General features: G+C 40.1%; 1 protein-coding gene and 1 long non-coding RNA gene across 2 annotated transcripts; one reads left to right on the top strand and one right to left on the bottom strand.

Moving 5' to 3' along the window:
* Positions 1-2,111: 2,111 nt before the first annotated feature.
* LOC120438998 lies at positions 2,112-4,935 on the top strand. Its single transcript, XR_005612313.1, has 3 exons — positions 2,112-3,714; positions 3,795-3,867; positions 3,975-4,935. It is a non-coding gene; the product is annotated as an uncharacterized LOC120438998 (long non-coding RNA).
* A 12,217-nt stretch (positions 4,936-17,152) lies between these two features.
* LOC120438939 (programmed cell death 1 ligand 1-like) lies at positions 17,153-25,229 on the bottom strand. Its single transcript, XM_039609541.1, has 5 exons — positions 25,193-25,229; positions 22,475-22,597; positions 18,926-19,216; positions 18,275-18,640; positions 17,153-18,040 (listed from the first exon to the last, which is right to left on the bottom strand). The coding sequence occupies exons 3-5, from the start codon at positions 18,990-18,992 to the stop codon at positions 17,904-17,906; spliced, it is 570 nt and encodes a 189-aa protein (XP_039465475.1). The 5' UTR covers positions 18,993-19,216; positions 22,475-22,597; positions 25,193-25,229; the 3' UTR covers positions 17,153-17,903.
* Between the last annotated feature and the right edge of the window lie 2,173 nt (positions 25,230-27,402).

Here is a 27,402-nt window from a genome sequence, read left to right as displayed (position 1 = left end):
GTGGGGACAGAGCATCTCCTTGGGAGATCCAGCACTTGATGCTGACTTGTGCTATGAGCTTGAAGTTGGCCTCTAGTGTTTTTTCACAACATTCCTATTGTTCATCTGTGCTGCCAGATGCTCATGGAGTGCAGTTACTTTCTTCAGCCTGTAGGCATGAATCATGTCAAGGTCTGGTGCTGTCTCTTCATACTGGAGATTCTTTCTTGGATGTCTGCCACTGTGATGGTTACTGGACCCTGTTCACAGGTTGCTCCCTTCTACCATAGATTCTTCCGGTACTGTGCCATCTCCAACTTTGGTGGGGCTGTGGTCATATTGTTCCCCTGCCACTGAGAGAATGCCTTAGATGATTTGGTTGTGTACAGCTGGTTTAGCATAGTGGTAAGATTATATGCCTTTGAGATGTCTGTATCCAGTTAGGGTCCCTATAGGCTAGACCCACAAATGCTAAACAAACCTACCTCAGATATAAGAGAGAGACAGAAAAATGAAGCCATACTGGCTTGGAGGTCATATTAATAAGGTCCACGTCAGGTGTTGAGGATCCAGGACAATTTTGCATGGTTCCCCTGCATATGCAGTCTGCTTCCACGCTAGGACAGTGGGCATAGACACAAGACCCTCCTACAATCCTGATTTGTTTCAGTGATATAATTTTTTCAATAAAGTCCTATAAATGTACTTTAGTTGTTTTGTATTTGAAGATGACCGTTAACAGTGAGAGGGCCTTCTTTACATGTCGAACTGTGCTGGTCAGTCTGTAATTAACAGAAACTAACAGCTTTGTATTTGTCCAGGTTTCTATTTACTGTTTCTGCTCAGTTTTTACTGCAGGGCTGTTAATGCACTTACATTCAATTTTGGATTTGACTTATATGAATTTTATCTTTGTGTCGTGACATCCTGACATGTTGATAGCTGGTACGTTCATCCTGTAGTTTCAGCGCTTAGCACCTTTGTGCCCAGTGAGTTTAAATGTAGCACTCTATACTGTTGTTTAGAGCACTGATGTTTAAAAGGGAAAAAAAAAGGCTAGTTCTTCTTTTCTACTGCTGTGCCACCATTTTCTGTCTTCCCATATGTAGGGGAATTGAATTTTTTCTTGATAATATATCAAAGATTCAAATAAAATCACAAGCTTTTATGATTTAAATACCATGAAGGGTTACAAAATGTGTATAATTCTAACTTCACCAGCAGTCAGTTGTTGAAATGTTTGTCTGCTATATCAACTTTTTCAAAACTGTACAAATAGGAAGACGAATAAATAATGTCACCTTTGTGTTATGATTAATGTAACTGGCAGTATTTATGTGACATAACTACCTGCAATGATTTACTCTGTGTGTGTTTTATTGTGCAGAGACTGATTCAGCTGCAGTCTACTCAGCAGTGAAAAGAGAAGAGCTCAGTTATGGACGAATCATCATCAAAGAGAAGGGAAAAAAGAACAAAGCCAAGAGGTACAGCTGCTTTTCTTTGTCTCTGTTAGGACACAGTTAGCTCATGGGTAAATAACAGTGAGCAAAGAAGACCTGGTGGTATTCTTTGTTGTTCTCAGGGCTGAATTTTGTAGTAACGCACTCTGTATTGGTTTAATGTCCGTTTGCTTACATGTTCTAACACTGGTAGAGCTGTTGCTTGATTCCACAGGTCTTAATGATGAATTGCCAAAGATAACTGGTGGGTTTTCCAAAACAAACAAACAAACAAACAAAAAGACAAGAACCACAGAGCTGCTTAATTTCTAATAATTTTGTCCCATGAAAACAGTAATTGTAATATTTTAATGCACTTCTGTGAACTAACATTTGTAAAAGTTGTAATATCTTCAGTTTCAGTGTGCAGACAGCTGATAGAAAAGCTGCTTTTCAAATGAAGATGTGGTATTGTAGCACTTGGTAAAGTGTAAAGCTAAAATATGTCTAGAACATTGCATAAATCTGTTGGTATTTGTGTTATTCAACTATATGTTTGGATTTTTGGCTGCTACATGTTTTCCACCAGTAGAGTGCAGTCACGGCAAGAAGAAAAGAAAACAATGTTCTGTAAAGAAAAGAAAAAAAAAGAAGAGTATTCTTGGGTTCTGTATGTGAAAGTCACGGTTCTGGAGTACCCAAATAAACTCGGCTTTGCTGTTTACACCAAGTTGTCCTGGAGTGGTGTAACATTTTGGAGGTCCGACCGAGATCGTTTTTGGGACTACTTCACACAGAGGAACACGGCAGGGAGCTAACACGGTAAAGGAGCGTGACAGAGCAAAGGGGCTAATGCTAACGGATTGCAACAGTCTAGCTAATGCGACGCAAACTGTTGTGCTTTCTCCGGTCGATACGCTGAGAGAGCTTCACTCATCTTAGTTTTCTTTTAAGCATGTCTGTGAACCGTGAAGATTTTTTGTTGGAGTTGGAGCAGAAGTTATGTGGACTTTCTGTGGAAGAACTGCTCAGAGTATGTGAACTATGTAATATTACAGAAAAGGACAGCGAAGAAATACAAAGCAAATCTCGAAGAGCTCTCGTTAAGCTTATTAGCCAGTTCAGTGAACGAGAAGAATTTTTGCAACGAGAGGATGAAGGCATGTCGGTGCTTCTGGAGCTAAATGATGTGCTGGTTTTGCTGGTGGAGGCGCGGTCAGCGGCTGAAGGCGCGGGAGCGGCGGCCCGGTCTTCATCTTCAGACAGAGCGGGGATGACGGCGGAGGCTGTGCACGAGGGGCAACTGGCAGTGGCGCGGGCACCTCCGGAGCGGCGGACAGGGCCGATGACATCGCTGGAGCATCAGGCGGCTCAAGGGACATCAGCGGAGCGGCAGGTGTCCATGAGGACGTCGCTGGACAGCGAAACACAGCGCAGGGGGAGAGACTGCATTGGCAACAGCTGCTGCAATGTTTCATCAGGTGGATTCAGAAAAGACTTCAGGATAAGTGGACATGTGGGTGAGTCAACAACTAAAGACATGCTGAAGAGTTTCAAGCAGATATGGTGAATGGACAGGATAACACTAAACATGACATCTCAGCATCATCAGACACTGTTGCTTCTCCAGATCAGCCCAGTGAAACGAACCCAGAACTGTCGGAACCGCAGCCGAGAAGATCTCAAAGGGAGAGATGTCCCCGGAAAATATTGACTTATGATGCATTTGGCCAACCAGTTCAAAGAGTAATTGGTCACAGTGTTCACCCATTGTATGCCAGTGAAACAGCATCTCCATTCTATGAACAGTTTGGAGTACCTTGGGCAGCTCTATAAATGCCTTACTATCCAGCTTATGTACCAGTTAGTTATTATCGAACTGTGAAAGAGTTTTTCTGAATTTAAATTGTGTTATTTTTCAAAAATGTATGAGTACTTACAAGGTCTTACCAGTATGGTGACACAAGTATTTGATGCTTTTGGGATGGTAGCGTAAGACATTGGATTGTGTTGTTTAATGAGGTTAATTGTGATTAAATGGTTACTATCTAAGTTGACAAGCTCCGGAGCACGTGATAAAGTGATAGTAATGTCTTAGAGGGTAATATTTCTATGTGCACTATTGGAAACAACTCAGTGTAACAAGTGTCACCTGGCAGTTTGTTGCTCTCTGCCAGGTGATTGGCTGAAAGAGCTGTGAAAAGGTAGTGGGTGTGTGGGGTGAAGTCAGCGCTCTTCTGTGGAAGAAACCAGAGGCAATTAATTCACTCGGGTGCGAGTGGGTATACTGTCGGTAAGAGACTTTTGCTGTTTTGTTTGGATCATTTGCTGGTTGTATGTGCCTATTTTTAATGTGGTGTTGGACTTTTTTAGTGTGACCACCAATTTTAATAGAAGAATTGATCAAGCCCTAGATTGACTGCGCGCAGGGAAACTGATCAATATTGTAGGTATATTGAGTGTTTGTTTTTTAGCTTCATGATTTTAAATGGTTTCATAAAACTGGTATTTTATTGGGTAATATTTTAATTGATAATGTTGTTTGTTTTTCAGCTGTGCTGTCTCTGCTGTCCTTTTTTCGTTTTTTTTTTTTTTGATTGATTTGTAATTTTCTTTTGGTTAGTCCGTCCAGCCGTAAAGGCGGTTATTGATTGAGAGTGAGTTGTGTAAGGGCGGACTAACCTCCCTTTTTTGCTTTATTTGTTAAATTGTTTGTGCCACTTCCCTTTGTCTCCCAGATTGCAGGCCATGCATAGCGCTGATTCCCAGCTGCGCTGAGACCTGAATTGTTTGCAGTGCGTGTCACGGTTGCAGTGTCGTTAAGCGGGGTGTGACGGGTTGCAGTGTAGTTCTATTCGCACAGTTAGTGTGGTAAGTCTCAGGTGCAGCTGGGATAGCAGCAGGATGTGTTGTAAGTCCTGTCTGGAAATAAGGGGAATTTGTATGTTTAATTAATGTAATAAATAAATGATCAATTTATTTCTTTGCCCCGTTTACTCGTACCTTGTCCTCGGTTACATCAGCATTGTTATCAGGCCTATTCTTATCTGGTAAGAGAGTAACATGTGATTCTGTCACCTGAGGTCCAATAGTGCATGGTGAAAGTGATCTTAAAGCACTGCTAAACCCTATCCCAACTTACGCCATCTCCACATTGTCACAAGGTAAAAAGAAGTATATTTGTTTATTTTTGTTTCTTATTGTCATGTTTTGTCAATGTTGGGACAACATTTATTTAGCAGGGGAGGAATGTAGCACTTGGTAAAGTGTAAAGCTAAAATATGTCTAGAACATTGCCTAAATCTGTTGGCATTTGTGTTATTCAACTATATGTTTGGATTTTTGGCTGCTACATGTTTTCCACCAGTAGAGGGCAGTCACAGCAAAAAGAAAAGAAAACAATGTTCTGTAAAAAAAAAAAAGAAGAAAAAAAAGAAGAGTATTCTTGGGTTCTGTATGTGAAAGCCACGGTTCTGGAGTACCCAAATAAACTCGGTTTTGCTGTTTACACCAAGTTGTCCTGGAGTGGTGTAACAGTATCAAATTCACGATGAATTCAGATGTGTGGTACTATTTAAAGCTAGTGACTCTGTAGCTGCAGAGTCACAAGTCTACTGAGATATTTAGAAACAAACTTCCAAACACACAAAATCATACATGATTCCAAACATATTTTTTTTTACAAATAAATAACTGCAAAGTGGGGTGTGCGTAATTATTCAGCCCCCTGAGTCAATACTTTGTAGAACCACCTTTTGCTGCAATTACCCTAAAAGACTGGCAGTTGTATGTCTCTACCAGCTTTGCACATCTAGAGACTGAAATCCTTGCCCATTCTTTGCAAAACAGCTCCAGCTCAGTCAGATTAAATGGACAGCATTTGTGAACAGCAGTTTTCAGAACTTGCCACAGATTCTCGATTGGATTTAGATCTGGACTTTGACTAGGCCATTCTAACACATGGATATGATTTGTTTTGAACTTCAATTCAATTTTATTTATATAGCGCCAAATCACAACAAAAGTCGCCTCAAGGCGCTTTATATTGTACCGTAGATAGCACAATAATAAATACAGAGAAAACCCCAACAATCATATCATATGACCCCCTATGAGCAAGCACTTTGGCGACAGTGGGAAGGAAAAACTCCCTTTTAACAGGAAGAAACCTCTGGCAGAACCAGGCTCAGGGAGGGCGGCCATCTGCTGCGACCGGTTGGGGTGAAAGAAGGAAAACAGGATAAGACATGCTGTGGAAGAGAGGCAGAGATTAATAACAGACATGAGTCGATGCAGAGAGGTCTATTAACACATAGTGAGTGAGAAAGGTGACTGGAAAGGAAAACTCAATGCATCATGGGAATCCCCGGCAGCCTACGTCTATTGCAGCATAACTAAGGGAGGATTCAGGGTCACCTGGTCCAGCCCTAACTATATGCTTTAGCAAAAGGAAAGTTTTAAGCCTAATCTTGAAAGTAGAGATAGTGTCTGTCTCCGAATCCAAACTGGAAGCTGGTTCCACAGAAGAGGGGCCTGAAAACTGAAGGCTCTCCTCCCATTCTACTTTTAAATACTCTAGGAACAACAAGTAGGCCTGCAGAGCGAGAGCGAAGTGCTCTAATAGGGTGATATGGTACTACAAGGTCATTAAGATAAGATGGGGCCTGATTATTTAAGACCTTGTATATGAGGAGCAGGATTTTGAATTCAATTCTGGATTTAACAGGAAGCCAATGAAGGGAAGCCAAAACAGGAGAAATATGTTCTCTCTTCCTAGTCCCTGTCAGTACTCTTGCTGCAGTATTTTGGATTAGCTGAAGACTTTTCAGGGAGTTTTTGGACATCCTGATAATAATGAATTACAGTAGTCCAGCCTGGAAGTAATGAAGCCATGAACTAGTTTTTCAGCATCACTCTGAGACAGGATATTTCTAATTTTAGAGATGTTGCGCAAATGGAAGAAAGCAGTCTTACATATTTGTTTAATATGTGCGTTGAAGGACATGTCCTGGTCAAAAATGACTCAAGGTTCCTCACAGCATTACTGGAGGCCAAGGTAATGCCATCCAGAGTAAGAATCTGGTTAGATACCATATTTCTAAGATTTTCAGGGCCAAGTACAATAACCTCAGTTTTATCTGAATTAAGAAGCAGAAAGTTAGCGGCCATCCAGGTCTTTATGTCTTTAAGACATTCCTGCAGTTTAACTAATTGGTGTGTGTTACCTGGCTTCATGGATAGATAGAGCTGCGTGTCATCTGCATAGCAGTGAAAATTTATGCTATGTCTTCTAATGATGCTGCCTAGGGAAGCATGTATAATGTAAATAGAATTGGTCCTAGCACTGAACCCTGTGGAACACCATAATTGACCTTAGTGGGTGAAGAGGACTCTCCATTTACTTGAACAAATTGGAGTCTATTAGATAGATATGATACAAACCACTGCAGCACAGTACCTGTAATACCTACAGCATGTTCCAATCGCTCTAATAGGATATTATGATCAACAGTATCAAACGCAGCACTGAGGTCTAGCAGGACAAGTACAGAGATGAGTCCACTGTCAGAGGCCATAAGAAGATCATTTGTAACCTTCACTAAAGCTGTTTCTGTGCTGTGATGAGCTCTGAAACCTGACTGAAACGCTTCAAATAAGCCATTCCTCTGCAGATGATCTGTTAGCTGTTTGACAACTACTCTTTCAAGGATTTTTTAGATGAAAGGAAGGTTGGAGATTCCAAGGTCTCAGTACTGACCTGGATGTTCATGGACTTAAAAACCTTTGCAGGATCTTAAAAATGCAAAAATTCAATTTTTTGAGTCAGATGTGCCTTGTGGGGCGTCATATTAAATTATTTTCTTGTTCTACACAAATATTTATCATCCAGTGATTACTGATTAAAGCATGGAGCTCACTTAAAGACTTTTAGCATTTTCTTTGCATAAATTGTACTTGTCCTGTATGTAAAGATCTTCATAATTAAATAACATGAGTAATTTTATGACTACTGATGCTTTCTAGCTCACATTAATTTTTAGGAGAACAGTTCAACCCTTTGGGAAGTACACTTGATTCCTTTTCACTGATTAAAGAGCAGCTGTACCTCTGGGCCTGTTTGGTCTGATGTCTGTTTGTCCATAACTCATGCTGTCTCTTCTCACTGATGTGTAGATTGTAGCTGGATCACAATCTGCACAATAAAACACACAAAGGTCATCGGCGCACAGTGAAGCTTATAAAAAAAACAGTCAGTATTCAGGATGTGTGTTAAAAAAAAGTTATTATTTCCTAGGTAGCATCATGAAAAGATTTCTTAGAAACTGCCAACAGGTCTCAGAAGCCCTGTGGTTGCTTCATCTGTTTCAGACAAACACCCACCTGTTGTTTCTGGTGATTCATCATTGACACCAGAAGAAAAACACACGTTTTACTACAAAGCACTACGTAGACCCACACTTTGTCACACTATATGCACACTATCATCAGCACTCTGTCATACAGAAAATATGCATTATCAATTTAGATTTTACTGAATGATTTTCATGCAGGTTTCCATGAACTTTATTGACACCGTGTCTATTTAATGGAGAAAGAGTCATTTAAAAGTTCTATTCTCATGTTTTATACAAAAACTGTGTCCATGAGTCCATTACTGATTGAACATACGTTAGAAAAATTGTCTTGCCTGTTTGGTGATAACTAATAATGTTTCGTCCTACTTTTGAGTAGGCTGTTTGGTCCTCATCAGTACTGTGGTGTAACATGTCTTTTCACCATCACACATTAGTTCAGTGGAAACAACAAGCTGCTGTGGTTTCACGGGTCTTAAACTGCAAAACTATTTCTGTTGTTGAAAGACAGACAACACATAAGGTCCATTTACTTTAAAGAGGATTTAATGGAAAGGCCTAATGTCATCTGCACAACTAATAAAGAGCATTCAATGAGTTTCTTGCTTTATATATATATTTTTTAACATTCCTCATGGAGCTGCCTCATTTCTTATGTAAGCTATGCTACACATCCAAAGAAGTAGACTTGATTTCCTTTGAATAAAGAGCAGCTGTACCTCTGCGCCTGTTTGGTCTGATGTCTGTTTGTCCATAACTCATGCTGTCTCTTCTCACTGATGTGTAGATTGTAGCTGGATCACACTCTGCACAATAAAACACATACAAAGAACATGACAGAAGTTAGTGATGCTCAAGGGCGTCGATTTGGCATGGACGGAAGGGACATGTCCCCACCAATATCCAGCGATTATTGAATTGTCCCCACCAATAATTTGATCTCTTCGAGTAAAGAAAAACAAACCCGATAGAAAGAAAAAAACGATCTGTCAACGTCTCATTCACCCAGCGGTGCAGAAAGAGTTAAATTACGTTCTCTACTGGAGTCCTACCTCATGTGACAAATATGGCCAATGTGATTGGCTGTGCCTTTCAGCGAGCTCTGTTTAGTTTTAGCAGCGGCAAGCCTGCGCTGCGAGGAGGAGAGGAGGACCGCAGCAAAAAGGAAGAACCTGGATATAAGAAAGTATTTTTCAAAGAAACCTGTAAGTCACCTAAAGTCAAGTTCACTCATAAAATGTGTCCGTCATAAACACGTTACAGGCAATACCAGGCCATACATGCCAACCCTCCCCATTTTTCCGGGAGAATCCCGAATATCTGTGCCCCTCCCAAAAATCTCCCGGAGCCACCATTCTCCCCAATTTCTCCCGATTTTCCACCCGGACAACAAAATTGAAAAACCATATCCTAGATTGGCCCAGCCAATTCCAGTTTCCAACAATAGCTGCTACTACTGCAGCTACTTAGTATTAATATTACTCTTATTACTCTTTCTGGGTCGCGAAATAAACTTTTAACATATTTTCAGGCGAGATTGTAGCTGTGTAAACTTCAAATAACTTAAACATGTTATTGTTTGGCCTTTTTCAGTGTTTTATTTGTTCGTGAGTAAATCGGTTTGGCTGAGATTAAAGTTATTAGATTAGATTAGATTAAATAAAACTTTATTAATCCCTCGGGAGGGTACCTCCGGGGTTATCAAACAGCTGAATAAATGTCGAACAGAAAACTGATTAAACAGAAGTGTGAGATGGTCGAGAATCTACGCAAGCGTCCGGTTATATTTTATTTTATTTAGACAGCAAGGAGCAGACGGCAGAGGTGACGTAATTATGAAGGCTAGACCCCCAATTTCACAGTCGCTCATTTCCGGTCTACCCGGCTGAGGACCCGGCCCACTTAGACCGCCAAGGCCGGGTCCTCAGGTGGACGCAGCCTCTGAATTTGGACACCCCGAACAGGCCGGTGACATTTAACTTATTTTTTTCCGATAAGTAAACACTGTAAAAACCCCTTTGAATGTCTCCCTAATTCTGAGGTCTCAAGGTTGGCAGGTATGTGCTAGGCTTTGGCCCACATCAGTCTAAAACGGTATGTAACCGTGAAAAAAGTGTTGCCATGTCCACCAGGACAGTATAGTATAGACAGTATAGTATAGACTCCTTCACATAGTGGACATTGAGTTGTTGTGTGGGGCACCAGTAGTCCATGTCTGTTGCTGTAACAGTAGTTCATGTTTAGAATAAAAATCCCAGCTCACTGATTTGATCGTGGCAATCGTGCCTAAAATGTTGCATAATTTTGCTGAGAGATCTTTTACTTTGTGGTAATCTTAGATGAGTGATTTTATGGACAAAACCCACCAGGTCAGTCAGTGTTCCCTTAGTGCTAATGTATCAGAGATGTTGGTGCACTATAACTGATGTAATGTTGTTAAGTCCTTAAAGTCATATTCTTTTGTTGTCATGACTGTATTTGAAGCTATTTTTATTTTTGTATGATACCTGATTTATATGGAATATGGCTGAAGTAAACTAAAGTCTAAAATCAGTCATTTATTTAATAGTAATTTAACATTATATAATTCACATATAAAACTATGAATTGTAATTTTAAATGGTTTAAAAACATGTAGAATAGCATATGTAGGCAAGTATATTTCTCCTTTTTTTATCAAGAAGCAAAGACAAAAAGGGAAAAAAAAGAAACAGGGTGGGGTTCGGTGGCTGAATCATCCGTCCCCACCAATGCTAAAACCAAATCTACGCCCTTGCATTGGATGTTAAACTTTATCGTAACACGTGGGTGAAAACCACGCTGATCGCTTTATTGATGCTGAAAGAATTCGGATTAATGGGAAACACTAAAGCAGCGGTGGGGCAACTCCAGGCCTTAAGGGCCGGTGTCCTGCAGGTTTTAGATCTCACCCTGGGTCACCACACCTGAATCAAATTATTAGTTCATTACCAGGCCTCTGGAGAACTTCAAGACATGTTGAGGAGGTCATTTTGGCTACGTTCACACTGCAGGTTTTAGTGCTCAATTCTGATTTTTTGAGCAAATTCGATTATTTTGTCTGCTTGTTCACACTACAAATAAAATGCAACAGCAAACGCGCTCCAGTGTGAACGCTCAAAGCGCCCTAATAATTATCCTTCTTGCTGTTTTAGAGAGGAGCAGTGCTTCAAAGGATAGCTGCAGATTTCTGTCAGAATCTGCAGATTATACAGTATAAATAAAATGTTCACGTTGTCTTCCCAAAAGTTTCACTAACATCTACACTGGATGGCCAGGAAGCGTTCGCGATGTCTTCTCGGGCGCTTCTCCGGCACTGATAATTGGCGTCTGTCTTGTGTCAGTGACGTAAAAGACTGATTTAATGCGACATGACCGTTCAAACAGCAGTTTGAAGATCGGATTTGAAAATATCGGATTTGTGCCGTTCACACTGTCATACCATGATCGGATATGGGTCGCATATGGTCAAAAAAACGTAGCCTTCAGCTGTGTTAGCTCAAGGACACATCTAAAACCTGCAGGACACCCTTGAGGCCTGGAGTTCCCCCACCCCTGCTATAAAGTGGGTTTTTTTGTTTGTTTGTTTTGGGCACTGAAGGAAAATCTGTACTTTATGGTTTGATCAAGAGTTCTTAAAATGAAATCCAACAAAATCAAACATAATTCATAGTCGGGAAAATAAATTGTTGTCTGAAGTCCCGTCACGCAGAAATGATAAATAATGTTTAGTATATATGACTCGTATTATCTAATAATGACCAAAAAGGTGACTAAATCTCTTGCTGTGAGCTGTGGGTAAGTTGCTTTTCTGAATGATTAAGTTGAAGATATATCGTCAATGGTCTCATTGTTATTAACAACACATAACAATATAAGAAATGAAACTGAGTCTCAGGGTTTATGCTCATATTTAATGGTTTGTGAGACCAATGTTAGCATTCAGTGTGAGCACAGGAAGTGGTGTGAACTTTGTGAAACAGTTTGAAGGGAAGGCAGGTGAAAGTATAAAACTACAGGCTGCCAAAAAGGAGGCGAGAGTTCACTGCCTACTCATTCTTCACTCTTTGGTCAGTTGCAGCTTTTTTGCTACTTCATTTAAAGATTTGTATTCAAGCTGCTCAGAAGAAACTATTTTCAGATTTTTGCTTTCATTTCTGTGAGTTTGCACTGAACACAAACACTAAACACTCTGTAAAGTGTCCTGTTCTGTACGTTTGCAGCAGCATCTACTGCAACCCAAACCAAAATCTTTTACACACTAAAACCTTACTTGTGACAGTTTGGCTGTAAAACTTTTAATAAGAGTTCTTTGTTTCCTCGCTAAAGATCTGCCCCAAAAATTACCTTCACATTATTTGATTTCTGACTGGTCTCTTATTGTTTGAACTGTGTATTTTTGTGTTTTCAGAGTTTCCATCTGACCAAAATGGCATCTACTAATGAAGTAATCCACCAGTCCAACCACTGGAATCCAGCTGCTGGTTCCACAGAAGCGCTCAGACTAGTGGACCTTCATTATAAAACAGATTTTCATATATTATGTTTGATCTTTTCATTAAACATACTCATATAACGCATATTATAACTAATATGTCAGTGTAATGTAATGCAGTGTATGGAGGACACTCAGTAACTTGCAGGACGGTGCTGTCCTCCCCACAGCAGTGATCTCTGCAGATCCCTGCAGGAAACTTTGGTCTCACTTGTTCTTCTTGTGCGGTTCTGTGGGTTTCACAAATGTCACTGACGGAAAATGTGAGTCGTTGTGGCTGATTAACATGCAGCTGTCATTGGAGCAGATCTAAATAAAACCATAACCGCAGATTAAAAGCAGCATGAGCATCACTGGAAACTTTCAAAACTTAAAGGGTTTTAAAAGAGAAGGAGACAAATCTCAATTCATATGGTCCAGCTGAGCTTTAACAGAAATGAATGAGTGTTTATGAATGTGATATTTGCCTGTGAACACATTTATACCATCTGCAATGTTTGTGGGAAGCAGGTGAAGTGTCACTAACTTATTGTAACGGTATGTATAAGTCAATAAGAAGATATCTTTTTATTAACTGATGGATACAAAACGGTTTGAAATTGTTAAATAAACAATAAGAGTGACTTTATGTATCATGTGATCTCATAAGCAAACCGGCAAGGTGCCAGTGTCTCAGAGCAGCATGTTTTTATATTAAAGTGCCATCTAGTGGCCACAGTGACGCTCATTAGTTTCCCTTCAGTAAACTTCAGAGAACTACATTTTCAGGCTTTGAGGACAGTTTACAGATATAAAAACTTATGTGAATTTAAACTTCATAATATAAAATGTAATATCTGACAGCTGACGTTCTGTAAACAGCCAGTAATGCAGGGCTTTTTTTTGCATTGCAATACCTAAGTAACCACTAGCACTCTTCATGTAAGTATATAGCATGTGCTTTTATGATGAAATGAGTGAAGTCCAGGGCTGGTAATCTGGCATACCGGGCATTTTCTGAGTGTGCCGGCGCACTTTAGGGCTGCTGCTAGCACCAGCTGTGGGTTTGACCTTTGGAGGATTTTTAAAGCTTGATTTTAACTCTGCTTGCACAATGGCAGGAGCTGTTGTATTTTCTCCTTACCCGCATTGTTGTGTATTTAGTAAGATCTCTTTAATAAAGCTGGTTTTGAGTCCTGCATTTTGGCAAGACCAGAACAGCCAACTTTAACTCAGGTTTTGGAAAAGCGCTGAAAAATATCAAGTGAAAATCCACGGGCAGTTAAAATAACAGAGGCTCTGACTCATTTTATCGCTCTGGATGACCAGCCACTGTTGGACGTGGAAAACGTAGGATTTCGCCATCTTCTCAGCATACTCGAGCCGCGATATGACATCCCCAGCCGCCCATACATCACGGAAGTAATTGTGCCAAAACTTTTTGAAAAGGTAAAAAAACACGTGTATAACCTCATGCAGGAGATTTCAGCCTTAAGTTTCGCTACAGACATTTGGACAAGCAGTGTGTCCCCGATGTCACTCCTCAGTTTAACGGTGCAGTGGATTGATGAGGAGTTTGTTCGTCATCATGCAAATGCAAATTCGTTCAGGGGCTCGCACACCAGCTGAACCATCGCAGCTGCTTTCGATAGCATGCTTCAAACCTGGGATATACCGAAGACCTCCGTCCACGTAGTGCTCGGGGACAACGCGAGAAATATGATAAAGGCCATGAGTGATGCTGAGCTGCCCAGCCTACCTTGTACTCCAGTTGGTTTTTCATGAGAGCTGTCAGAATTAATAATTTAAGATGGTCATTTATGTCCAATTAAGATGAGAGAAAGCAGCCTCGATGTTATAATTTCCATTATAGCTTTAGAAACCAGACTAAAGCTATAAAGTGCAAGACTTCACACCTTTAAATGTTCATTTGAGATATGACCTATTCCAAGTAAGTTTTTATATCTTAGCAAGACGCTTACTTCTGCTTTTCTGCATACCTCATACACACACGTTAAGTTCATTGAAAGGTCGTATGTCTATGTATGGAATGGCTGAAAACACACACAGAATACAGACGCTGATGTTGTTCAGATATGCCTGCTTAAGACTGTCACATGTATTTGTAATTGTATATTCATGAATAATTGCTTGCTGACAATAAAAAGGGCTGTAGCAAAGGAATCAGTCGAAGTTGGCTAAGGACAGGTGAAGGGATCTTTTCCTTGACCTTGGCTGGCTTCCCTTGCGAGCCACAAAACACAGAGAGCGCACTGCTGAGAGGAAATGCTCACACTTCTTAAGCTGGAGGCGCGCTTTACAGCAGTGTCTACTGGGAGCATCAAGGAGGAGGTGGAGCTTATAGACTGCAACTCAAGAGAATTATAAATTGAATAACCTAAACTTAAAGTCTAAAGTAATACAACCATCATGTGACATGAAGACCAACGTGTTTCCACATACACTGTGGTCCAGTCAGACTAAGTCAGAAAAACAACAATACAGTGGCCCAGATGGGACAAAATATTTGCTTTGCATGCATCAAAAATTAATCACAAATGTTTATATTTAATAACCATAATTAAAAAGCCATCATTCTATGGAAGGCTTCAAATTAAGTATTTGCCTTATTTATCTTACATTAAAGTGCGACATTAAGAGGGCGTCCAGCCACCAAACATGGTTGAAACGATGACGTTATCTCAATGGTTGAAGCTGGTCACAGCACAACAGTAAGTTAACATTAATGTTGACGGTTCTTCCACACACAACAGAGGTCAGGTCTGACCGTCTCTTACAAAGTGAGAAATGAAGATCAGATCATTCATTTGCCTTTATTATTATTTTTTAAACAATAACAATGAATATGGTTGTGAACAGATGTCTACATTGTGTCTTTCCCACATTCGGTGATTAGTGGAAACACTCACCCATGAGAACTTGCACTCAGAAAAATGCTTTCAGGGACATAATGGAGCATTTTGCACAGAGATAAAGATGTCATCAATAATAGTGTATTAGTGCATAATCACTGAGTGTGTGCAGGTAGGTCTGCTCACAGTCACACTGCACTATAAGAGCAAACACTTCCCTCTGCTGATCAGCTGTGTCGATTGCACTAAAGTAGACTCAGAGCCTTACCTGAAGAGCTCGATTACTAATCTTGGGGTAAAAACTGACACTGCACTTAGCTTTGATGGCCACATAAATTCTATCACCTCAGACGTCTGTCGAAGGTTAAGCCTTTTCTTTCCAGGTGTGATTTGGAAACTCTTATCCATGCTTTTATTGTTGGATTTGTATTGTGATTGTCATTTATGCTTAGAAATATCTACTTATATATGTTTACAGTTTTATAATTAGGTGTAGATTGGTAGAAGTTTGATCCTTAATAGTCTGCAAACTTTGTGTGAATTCCAGAGCACTCTGGGAGCATGGGAGAGGTCGTACCTTGTTTTATTGTTTTATGGTAGGATAAACGTATCTATATCTGTTTTAGGCTAAGTGCCTTTTGTTTAGATGAACTGCTGGACTTCCAGGCCAGCAGGTTTAGGAAGTCATATGCTTTCACCCCCCCACACACACACAGGGTATTCGTTGTTCACATGCATACCTATGTAAGATGTTATATGTTAATGAACCTATGCATATTCATGTAACCACAATAAAAGAGCAGTGTTATGGGGAGCGGACGAGAGCAACTGGGGTCAAGCGAAGGAACGGCGCCTGTCCAGTTCTCTCCCGTGCACGTGAAACATAAAGAACTTTGCCTACTCGTGTCTTGCTTTGCTGTGTAATTACATTGTCTTCAACGTTCCAGCGAATCGGGTTAAGCTACAAACCTATCCTTTATAACCTCTCGCTTGGATTACTGCAACTCCCTTATAATAGGGATTGGCCAAAGCACCCTGTCACACCTGCAACAGGGGTGCAAAATGCTGCACCACAGTTTTAAACTGGTAAAATAAAATTTTGCATTTTACTCCAGTTTTGGCCTGCTTACACTAGCTTCCAATTAAAATGTGAATCTATTTTAAAACCTTTTTACTGATTTTTAAATCCTGAAATGGTCTGGCGCCTGTATATCTGTCTGATCTGCTGAAACCCTATGCCCCCCCTCATTCACTCCGGTCAGCTGAGCAGCTGTTGCTCTCAGTCCCTAAATCACAGCTGAAGCTCAGAGGTGATCAAGCGTTCTCTGTTGTGGGCCTGAAGCTTTGGAGTGATCTTCCTCTCCACATTAGGCACTTCAGTGGTGGTTTTTAAATCCAGATTAGAAATTCATTTTTATTTGCTGGCTTTTGACTCAGTGGGCATGTGAGACTGTTATTTTATCATTATGTATTTATTGTGTTTTTGATCACTCTGCTGTAAAGCACTTTGGTCATTCATGTGTTGTTTTTAAATTGCTATTTACATAAACTATTGTATGGTATGGTAACATTTACTGACAAGAAACTGTGCCACCATCCTGGAGCACAGGGCTCTTGAAAGTGCAGCGACAGGTTTTCATGTTTGTTCTTTAACCTACTTTTACCACCACACAATGCTTTCAAGTGTTTTCTAACAACAAGCCATTGTTGTACTACAGAATGACATGTTTGTTAATACAGGGATACACATGTCAATGTGATCTCTGGTCTCCCACTCAGAGACACAGCAGTCAGACAGCTACAGAAGGTGCTGAGGACACTCTTCATGTGAGAGAAAATCTGCTCACACAGATACGTATTTTGATGTCCTCTGTGTCCAGCCAATTAAAGAGATTCTTGGTTGAGTTTCAAAGTTGGACTTTAGTTCAGATTACACGTTTGCTCAGTGTGTTTGTTCACTGTTTATTGATTCCAGATCAGATTATTCAGGACACAACAGCAGACATCTGAAGACACTTTATTTACAGTCAAAAACATTGGAAACAAAAAACTGATTAAACACATTCTCAGTAGAAAGAGCAGAGTGGAGGAGACATGCTCAGGAAACAACATCAGACTCAGCTCACAAAGTTTTTGATCAAAGAAAATTCATCTGTACAGAAAAACTCACTCATTTTATCATTAATAATAACATAAAAGAATAAAATCTGTAATATAAATAAAGAGTTTCACAGTTCATGCAGTGCTCAAACTGACATAAATAAAAGCTGCATACAATGAACACGCACAGATGTATGAATGATGTCTCGTCTATTTAAACTACAGAAACAGTCTGAGGCTTCAGCTCAGCAGGAGGTCACGAGCTAACAGCTACACTCACAGTGGAAACAGGACACGTCTGTAATTTACATGTTTTATATGTTTATATAAAAGAAAAAGAGTCCAAACTTCTCATTAACAAACTGACTTCCAGCTGGTGTTCATGCAGCTCATCAGGACAGTGAGGAGCTAAAGACAAACTTTCACCTGAAACCAGGATTAAAGATGAAAATGTTTTCTAGACGATCGTCGACGCTTTGCACCAAACAACAGGAAGAAAAAGACTTTTGGACTGAAAGCATCTTTAGTTAAAGTCCAACATGTCCAAAGGAAAATGTTCAAGACTTTCACAAAGATGCTGAACAACAAATTCAGGATGTCCTCGTCTGTCTCTCCACTGGATGATCTGTGTCACCTCTGAGAAGCTGAAACAGCAGCAGGAGGCTCACGAATTAGCTGGAACACCTCTGAGACAGTTCAAGGACAAGGTTGGTGATCCTTGTTTGTAGATCAGAAAACCAATGACAGCAGCAACAAGAAGTGACACACTGAGCATCACTCCAACAGATCTTCTTGTCTGACCTGCAGGTGAGAAACAGGTGTGAGGTGTCAGCTGTCAGGTAGGTGATGAGTGAAGAACAGAACAGAATCCATTTCCTCTTCAAACTGCTGTCAGACATTATCTACTGCACTCTGATCACATCACTCAGACCAGCTGCTTTCTACAAAGTCTCATCAACAACATCTTTAGAAACAAACATCAACAACCAGGAAGCAGCTTCACCTCTGATCACACACACACTCAACTCTACTCACCTGGAGGAACAACAACACTCAGGCTGATGACACTGATGGGGTCAGTATTCAGCTTAGCTCTTTTCCTGCGTCGTTTTTTTCCCATGAAGACTCGACACTCGTATGTTCCACTATCAGCAGTCGTCACATTCTTCAGAATCAGAGACACGTCTCCATCCTTCATCTGTCTGTCCTGCAGATCCACCCGGTTCTTAAAAGATGGATGCTGCTCTTCTGGTTCAAACTGTTCATCTCGGTACAAAAGCACATGTTCTGACTCCAGATCAGTTCTGCTCCACTCTACTACTGTGATGGTTTTGTTCTCATTTGGAGCTCGACACGGCAGCGTGATGTTCTGTCCAGACTCGGCTGTGATGATTTTCTGATCTGAAAGAGGAAACAACACAAAACAGAGAGGTTAAAGGTCAAACTTTGAACTGTTCACCTCTACAGCAGCCAACCAGAGAGAGGATAAGAGGTCACTGTCCTCTGATTGGCTAACCTCAAACCAGATTAATAAATAAATGTCACACATTAAATCAAATTTTCACTTTTTCCCCTTAAACTCCTTTTCTGACATCAGACTATATCTGGCTTGTGATTGGCCAACATTCCTTCTATCACACAGGTGATGCAGGTGCTGCTTACTTTACAAAGACACTTAAATCTCACCTGCAGTTACAGACAGCAGGAGGCAGACACACTCCAGAGTCCAGCAGGATATTTTCACAGCATCCATCTTCTCTTTTCTGTGGGTTTCAACATCAGAGTCTCATAATGAGCTTATTTTGTAAAGATCCCAGAGAAGCTGAGTTTACTCTGATTCAGTTGGCATCTAATTATCCCTCAAACAAACAGGCTGGGTCTTGGGTTTCTTGTGATTTAGTCAACAGCATCATATTTCACACTGAAGCTGACACATCTTTGATAAAGCTCCACCAGATGACATGAAATATGTGGGTTCTGCAAAACAATAGAAAATACAGGAGTTCGATTTTCAGTTAGAGCTGAGAATCTCTCCTCATTTTATTTTTCTCTTTTAAAGCATCATTGAATTTATTGTCTAATATATTTGCTTATAATAGTAAATGTATTTAAATATTTTGTAGTCAACAGGATTTATGGATGAGTTACGTGTAAAGTAAATAAATTTGCTTTTTTAAAAGTGAACTTGTGACATTTTCATTATTGTTCCCACTGTGTCTTCAGCCATCTGCCACTAGATGACGCTGTAGCCCGACATTGTTAGCCCTGTTAAATTTGCCTGTGAATACATTTAGCTGTGGTCACTTATAGAGATGTTTGTCATGAACTGTAGAACCATGTGCAACATTCATAATGCAGGGAACAATCTGCCACACTCTGCAGTCTCATGTTTCTTTTTTAGATGTTAAAATGGCTAATGTAACATTAGATCAAATGAGATATTTTAACATTAGATGAACATCTTTTGTAAGAAGATTAGTTATTTAAAAAGGCTTTTTTCGATTCACTTCAAATTATAACCTAATGTGTTCATAATGTACATGTCTGCACAGTGAAGTGACTTTTGAGGTAGAAAAATGTAATCTGGGATTTCACTTCACACAGTCTGACATTGAACATTAAATTTAACGTGATATCTGAATGACTACTCCATAATTTAGACTCGTTGAGTCGTGGTGTATTCTCAGTGATTTAGTTTTGTCACGGCTGGGGCAGCAGTCGTGTGGTAGAATAAATGAGGACCCAAGATGCAGACGGTGATGGAGATGTGAGTGGAGGTTTATTTACAGTGAAAATAACAGAGGTGAGGGCAGAACTGAACATAACCCTAAACTGGGTGAAACTAACAAACAAACCTGGAACATAAGGTCAGCGGGAGAAACTCAGAGATGGCAGATGAGGACGGCTGGACAGAGAGACACAGAGGAACATAGTGAATGAACACAGACAACGTGACGAGGAGCACAGGCAGACACACAGTATGAATACACACACCATGTAATTAGGAAATGGCACACAGGAGGGGACACAGCTGGAACTAATGGGCATAACGAGACACAAACCTACAAAGTAAAACAGGAAACTCACAGACTGTTTTCTGTACAGTTGTGTCCTGTATTTATTCTTATTGTATTCTAATTTTTGCTTCAGAACTTTTGCACTGTCCACTTCCTGCTGTGACAAAACAAATTTCCCACGTGTGGGACTAATAAAGGTCATCTTATCCTATCTTACAACACAAACTCGGGGATACGAACAGAGCACAGAGGACAGACGCAGGTAGGGCTGATAGAAACACTCAAGCACTAAACACAAGAACCAAACCCTAAGAACTAATACCAAAATCAGAATTAACACAAAACACAAGGTGATACCAAAAGGAAACACAAATGCTGGACCATGACAAGTTTACTAAGAATGTAATCAGCAGGAACATCCCCACAGATACACAAAAAAGACCTTTGTCACAAAGGTTCACCACATCATTCACACACCGCCGTGTTTCATTTGGCACAGTTTAAAAGCCTTACTGCCACAAAAGCATTTATGTTTCCAGTTGGAATCAAACCAGCAACCTGCTTGCCAAGTCAAAATGTTAATCACTATGAGAAACACCAACAATGATCCTCATAAGTGCCTTGAGGCGACTGTTATTGTGATTTGGAGCTATAAAAATAAAGTGTCATTGGCAATAGCAGGAAGGATGATCCTGTGTTTTAAAGATTATAATCTTACCAGGTGTTTAACTCAAGGAGAAGTTCCTAAAGTATCTTAGCAGTGATAAAGTTCATCTTCTCCACAGTAGTGATGTCACGGTTAACCCGGGTTTTCTCTACTATGAAGGCGGCGTGGACGATGGCTTCTTAGTGGAATTTACGCACAAAGAGTTTAACTGGACGAGTGGTGATGAATACCTGCACGTGTGAAATGAAATTATTTGCTCAGATTATGTTTGTTTTCCTCACAGGCGACTTAAACATTTTATATGTGGATCTTATTAAGCCGTCGTTACTGAAACCTCTGACTGTGCTGTGACGAGAATATTAGTGCATTCATTTGGTTTTTCCACTGATAGTTTGTATAATCTCTTATGATTTTCTGTAACTTTTTTCTTCCTTTATATGTATTTCATATATATTTCTTGTTTCTGCACAAACAAACCAGCAGCACTCAGAGTGCACTCAGTGATAAAATCATTACTGGAATTCAAAGGATTCTTTTCTTTTGTTTGCTAAATCAGCAGATCAGCAGTTTCCTGCAGCAAACATCTCTGGAGTGGCTGTTACTAATGGCAAAGGATGTTTGTTGAAGAGTCATTTGATCCGTGAAACGCCCCTTTCAGCTTAGTTATTTGCTACCTACAATTAGACTCACTTAGACTCACAATACTTGAAATGTGCACTTCCCTTGTATTCTTATTCCTGTTTATTCTATTTAGCTTGAGTTCACGGCTGTGGGAAGTAAAGAGCAGCTGCAGCATGAAAGCAGCCATCACAGCATCGCTACCAAATGCAAAAATAGATAAACAGATAAAAGTGTCTGAACACTTTAACACGATCCCTGAAGAATTTTTTTTATTTTATTTTATTTATTTTTACCAAAAATGTGTGAATCAGGTCAGTGAAGTCACATCTGCAGTATCATAACCTGCATCCAGCTGATGGAGACACTTTGGCTTATTATCAGCTACACATTAAGCAGTAATTTCACAGCCCTGCCTTTGTTGCACAAACCTCTTTAACTACGTTGCTGTTTATGCTGTTTACTGTTGGCTTTTAAAATGTTATCCATGTTTGGATCTGTTCCGGTTAACTGTGCACCAACAGGCCATATCCTCACTGCTGTGTATTAAGAGCCTGACATACTTTTAATGGATTCATACTGAATTTGCTCACCTGAGCTTGTGGCTGACGTGTGCGCCCTGTCAGCTTTACTTCTTATATTAATTACATAAAATTACACAGGTGTGTAAAAAGTAAAAGTACACATGTACTTTACATTCAGAATGAGTGTGTGCACTCATGTAATGAAAGCAGAAGAATTACAATCATTCATGCTCTCCAGTCTGGATTGAAGTGACTGATGACACTTTGATTGCACACATCAGCCTGCAGTCGTTGTTCTAACGCTGCATAAACAGATCAGGGCTCCGTGCTGCTGCTAACAGCCTGAGCTGCTTCTTTCACATTAGCTCTAAAGTGCAGTGATGATAGCATTAGTAGTGTTAGTGGTTACCTTCAACAGATTATCCACAGCTGCACTTTAAGGATGAGGGAAGATCCACTGCAGCGTCACTTCATGTTCTCATTCAAGTGTGAATAGTTCGGAGCAGCAGAGACACAGTTTCTCTTTTTATAGCTGGAAAAAAGGACACTCCCTGTTAAATGACTCAGCAGGAAAGTAAACAAGGAAGCATAAACATTAAGTCGTTTACTTATTTCTCCTTTAAATGACTTTAAGGAGATTTTGAAAACTCTGTTTTTTTAAATTCTGAATTCATGTGTTGACTTGGCAGGAAAGTAACTTCTCAGGTTTGTGAAAACTAGTGAACTTTTTCTGAGACTAGAGTTGGGGAAGAGGGTGGTGATGAGACTGATGAGGTTAGCATCAGTCATTACTGCTGATGAGGTGGAAGGAAATCCAGGAGGAAGACGACTAAACAAAGGAAAGTAGGAGAGGTGAGAGTGGGGCTCCAGTCGTCATGAGGAGACTGAGAATAGGACACGCTCTCTGACCAGGAGGCTGTTTGTTGGAAATAAAGTGACGTTCTGACCTGTTGGTGCATCTGTCCTTTGCTTTTCTGTGCTCAGACAGTTTAACAAGGCAGATAAATCAGCTCCGCCAAGATTTTAGCATGTGTGCTTCACATTACTGTAACTCATCAGACATTTTAGACCAGTGAGAAAATTCAAATGCTTCCTGAAAGCTGAGAACTTTGTAATTTAATTCCCAAACTTAATGAAATAAGTTCAGAGGGCCTGTTTGAATCTTGGGTGATAAAAAGTTAGATTCTCTCTTTGTGTTTCACAGCAGTAGAGAGAAGATTAACTGCTAACATGTGATCAGTACTTATGAAACTATGAGTTCAAGAACTTTTAATGTAAAGAGTGATCGTGATGTCTTCTGTTAAACTGGAGACATTTGCAGAGAAACTGCTGCATGAGAGGAACCGGCCCGGCCTTACTCCACACCTTCATGTCAGAAACAAACTGACAGCTTGCTGACAGACAGTACTCAGGGATATAAATGTCAATACCGTCACCATGGAAACTGCACAGAAACACATTTGCAAACATGAATCTTTACATTCAGCCGAGGCTTCCTCCTCTCACCCCTCCAGACAAGACAGAGAACGCCCACACAGCCTGTTTGTATTGTGTCCAAGTCCACCTTAACAAAACTGACACAAGCTTGTCTGTCTGCTTGTGTCTGTTCTGGTTTCTCTGCTGTGCTTTATTTCATGAGCTACACCTGCCTGTGGTGAGATTAGTTATCAAAGCTCCCTCCTTTCCTTCTAGCAGTGTGTGATAATGCAGAACTGGATTATCTTCCAGTACTGAGTAAATATAGGCACCAAGATATCAAGTTTTAAAGGTGGAGAGCAGTGTGCCAGGATTCATGAGATCAAACATCAGTTGGTGAACACATTTGAATGATCATTAAATCACTGTGAGATTTGTTTTTTATTAGAAATAATGGAAAAAAAATCACACCTTTGAGCTTTTCATGGATTTTGAAACTGTTTGTTTTTAGATACCTGGAGTGTAAATGTGCCCGTCTCTAAAGCACTTTGGGTGAATCTAGCCCTCCGTGGCATTAATGTTAGTGTTATATTAGCCTACGTTCTGAGAGTTTGGGGCTCCTGGTTTATATTTGAACAAAGGACCAGAATTTGGAACCACTGCTTTACCATTATTGTAAGAAAAGTGGCGTAACTGCACAATGTTGCTCTGAGCCAACAAACCAAAACCTGCTGTCTAAACAAATAAACCAGAATCTGTCTGTAAACAACATGTGGATGCACATATTAAAAAAACTGCTTATTTTAATGTAAACATTTATAAAAATGATCTCAGTCTTAGCTTAGCTGTAGCTAGCACTGGGCCACGTGCAGATCTGGCACCTGGAAGGAGTGCTCCACCCTCGGGTCAAAGGTCAAACTCTCTGCTACGCATCATTTTACTCAACACTGAGGTGTTGGTGTCACAACATAAAGAAAAAAAAGTTTAAGGCACAGCATAATCACCAAACCTTTATTGCTTGAGGGCAGCACCGTGCTAAAGAGGGTTAGCTTGTTTTTAAACGTGCTTTTCAATTTAAAGTGGAGCTTTGCTTTCAGACTTCACGTCTGAGGTCGGTGGTTTTGCCACAGCAGAGAATTTGAAGCAAACACATCGCTGTTTGCTCTGCTTTCCACTCAGCTCCATGGTGTGGAGGTACCTCCATGCACCTCCTTGTGTTCCTCTTTCTCACTCGCTGCAGCTTAAATGTATTTGCTCAGGCCTTTTGTCACATGATCACAGGACAGGTAAACATCAGACCAGGGAACATGTGCAGACACGTCTCCTTTAGAAACAAACTAAAGCATCAATCCCATCAAGCTGATACCAATCAGATACCAACACCAGTATCACTGATGTTGTTTACGACGTGTTTGTACCTGAAAACTGAGATGAGTGAAGAAAAGGAAAAACCTAGAGAGTGAAGGTTACAGCAGGAGCTCTGACCTTGAATGTTCAGTTCTTATTATCATCATATTTAGTATAAAGCACCAGTTTCTGTTTCCTACTGACCCCGGATTTAAATCATGAAAGCAGTGCTCCACATTTCCCATCATCACATTGTATTCACTGTGTTTTAAACTGCAGACTCAGATCTGTCTGTTTAAAGGCTGAATAAGAGAACTGTGCAACAAACCTGGTTAAAGAAAGAAGTAAATTAATTTTCACTCACTCAAACAATCATGGTGGAGTCCACAGGTGAGCTGCAGTCCTCCTTTTGACAAAGTGAAACTACTGCTAGTTCCTGCTCCTCCCTCCTCCTTCCTGCTCCTCCTCAGCTGCTCTTCCAGACTCTTCTCACTGAATCAAACTAAGAAACTCCACAAGGACAGACTGCACTTTTTTCTTGTCTTTGCTCAGAAATCCAGGAAACACAGCAGACAGTGAAAGTCAGAAATAATATATCCATAATAATCATTATATGGAAACATCTGTTTGGTCAAGCTAGAAACTCTCAGAGTGTGTTTATTTTGTGCCAGCAGGACATCGGGCAGCATCCAAAAATGCAACGAGACAACATGCCTGAAGCCTTAAAGTTCATGAACAGGAAGCTGAGTTTCCAGTTCAGCAGCTTTTTATCATATTAAAATATGTACATGTAGTTTTCATAGAAAGTCTTCCTTCCTGTCAGCTGTCCTGGTGTGTGTTTATTTTTCTAACTCTAAGGAGGTTTGCAGAATCCAGACATTCCTTTAAACTCTGACAAACTTTGACAAATGATCACAAGTCGCTTTGCTGTTATTGTGTTTTGTTGGGTGCTGTGTTTAGTGTTTGTCCACCTGCACTTATCAGAAATGACTCTGTGATCATCCAGCTTCTGGTTTCTGATTAACTCAGGCCGACTGCACAGGTTCTACTGCAGAGATAAAGAGACAATAAAAACACTCTGAGTGGTTTATAATTTCTATACAAACAATAAATATCAACCTGATCTATTCAGCTGTGTTGGTCTTTTGGATTTGACTTTCTTTATGTGGATCATTTTGTAGTTTTGCAGATGTAGCCTCCTGACAGGATCGATCAGATGGTTTTACATGTTTTTGATGATTGACGGCTTTGATGAGAAACACGTTCCTGATCTGTAATCATGTTTCTATGAGTCAGACCTGCCACGAGTCACGAGTCACCTCACAGCTTTTGCACTGTAGAGAAAAAATGTTTAACAAACCTTTTTGTGTTATAGATACTACTGAGGTTATTTCATCATAAACTGTTTTATGATGTTTTGATTTCAGTTTATTTCAATGATATTTAAATGAATCATTTTTATTTTGTAGTTAAAATGTATCAGAAACACCACTGCATGTCTCTGCAGATGCTGTGTGATCTGATACTGTTCATGTACTCTTCATACATCAGCAGAAAATGTGTCCAAAGTTCAATATGTTATGTGATCCAAGTTACATTATTGTAACTGTGATGCGTTCACTGACATGTCCTCATGCTTTGCTGTATCTAAAGAGAACAGAGAGGCTCTGCTTTGTGCTTATATTCTCCTCCTGTGTGTTTGTGTGTGCAGAGTTTCTACCAGAGCCAAATGTCATCTACTCCTCACTGAAGTCGTCCACCAGTCCAACCACTGGAATCCAGCTGCTGCTCTCTAACTGGTCCACACAGCAGCTCAGACCTGACACATTCACTGTAAACACACTGGTTTATATTCTGTTTGTTCTCCTCATGAAGGAAACCTCACACAACCACTGAGGGCAGAAAGTTCAAATGGAGAGGCATTTTTTCTTTTATAATGAAGCAGAAGCAGAATGGTACCATAAAGATTTTATTTATTTTTCATACTTGAGAGAAGAAGTATTCACCAGGCCTTTCAGAATAAAAGCATGACCAGGACATCATTTATACATAAACAATAATAAATGTTATGTAACTACAATGTAGATGTAATCCATGTTTTCATGTCTTCGGTAACTTTGCTGTTATTTATGTTATTTCTAAGTGTGCTGTCGTCTCCACAGCAGTGATCTGGTTTCTCTGCAGGTTCAATAAACTTTGGTCTCACTTGATCTTCTCGTGTGCTTCGGTGGGTTTCACAAAGATGGAAAACCTGAGTTGTTGTGTTGAACCCAAACACACTTCAGTCCTCTTCAGAGCAGATAACAAAGACAACACACAGGTTTACTTCAGCCACAAAACAAAAGCAGGAGGAACATTTTCACTTTCCCAACTTTCACAACTGTCTTTATGTAAAATGTATTTGAGATCTTCTGAGCATGTTGGTGATATTGTCTTTAAGAAAAACTAACAGTAAGTGCATCACAGACATGTGTGTTTATGGTAAAGCGCCCCCTGGTGGAAGGTTGTGGTCATTTGAATGAAGTCTGGTTTTTAATGAGAAGCTGATTTAACAGAAAAAAAACTGAGTCTAAA

Source organism: Oreochromis aureus, linkage group 3 (genome assembly GCF_013358895.1).
Source record: "Oreochromis aureus strain Israel breed Guangdong linkage group 3, ZZ_aureus, whole genome shotgun sequence".
Classification (NCBI taxonomy): Eukaryota; Metazoa; Chordata; class Actinopteri; order Cichliformes; family Cichlidae; genus Oreochromis; species Oreochromis aureus.
The sequence above is the reverse complement of the archived record's forward strand: the minus strand, read 5'-3'. Positions and strand labels throughout refer to the sequence as shown.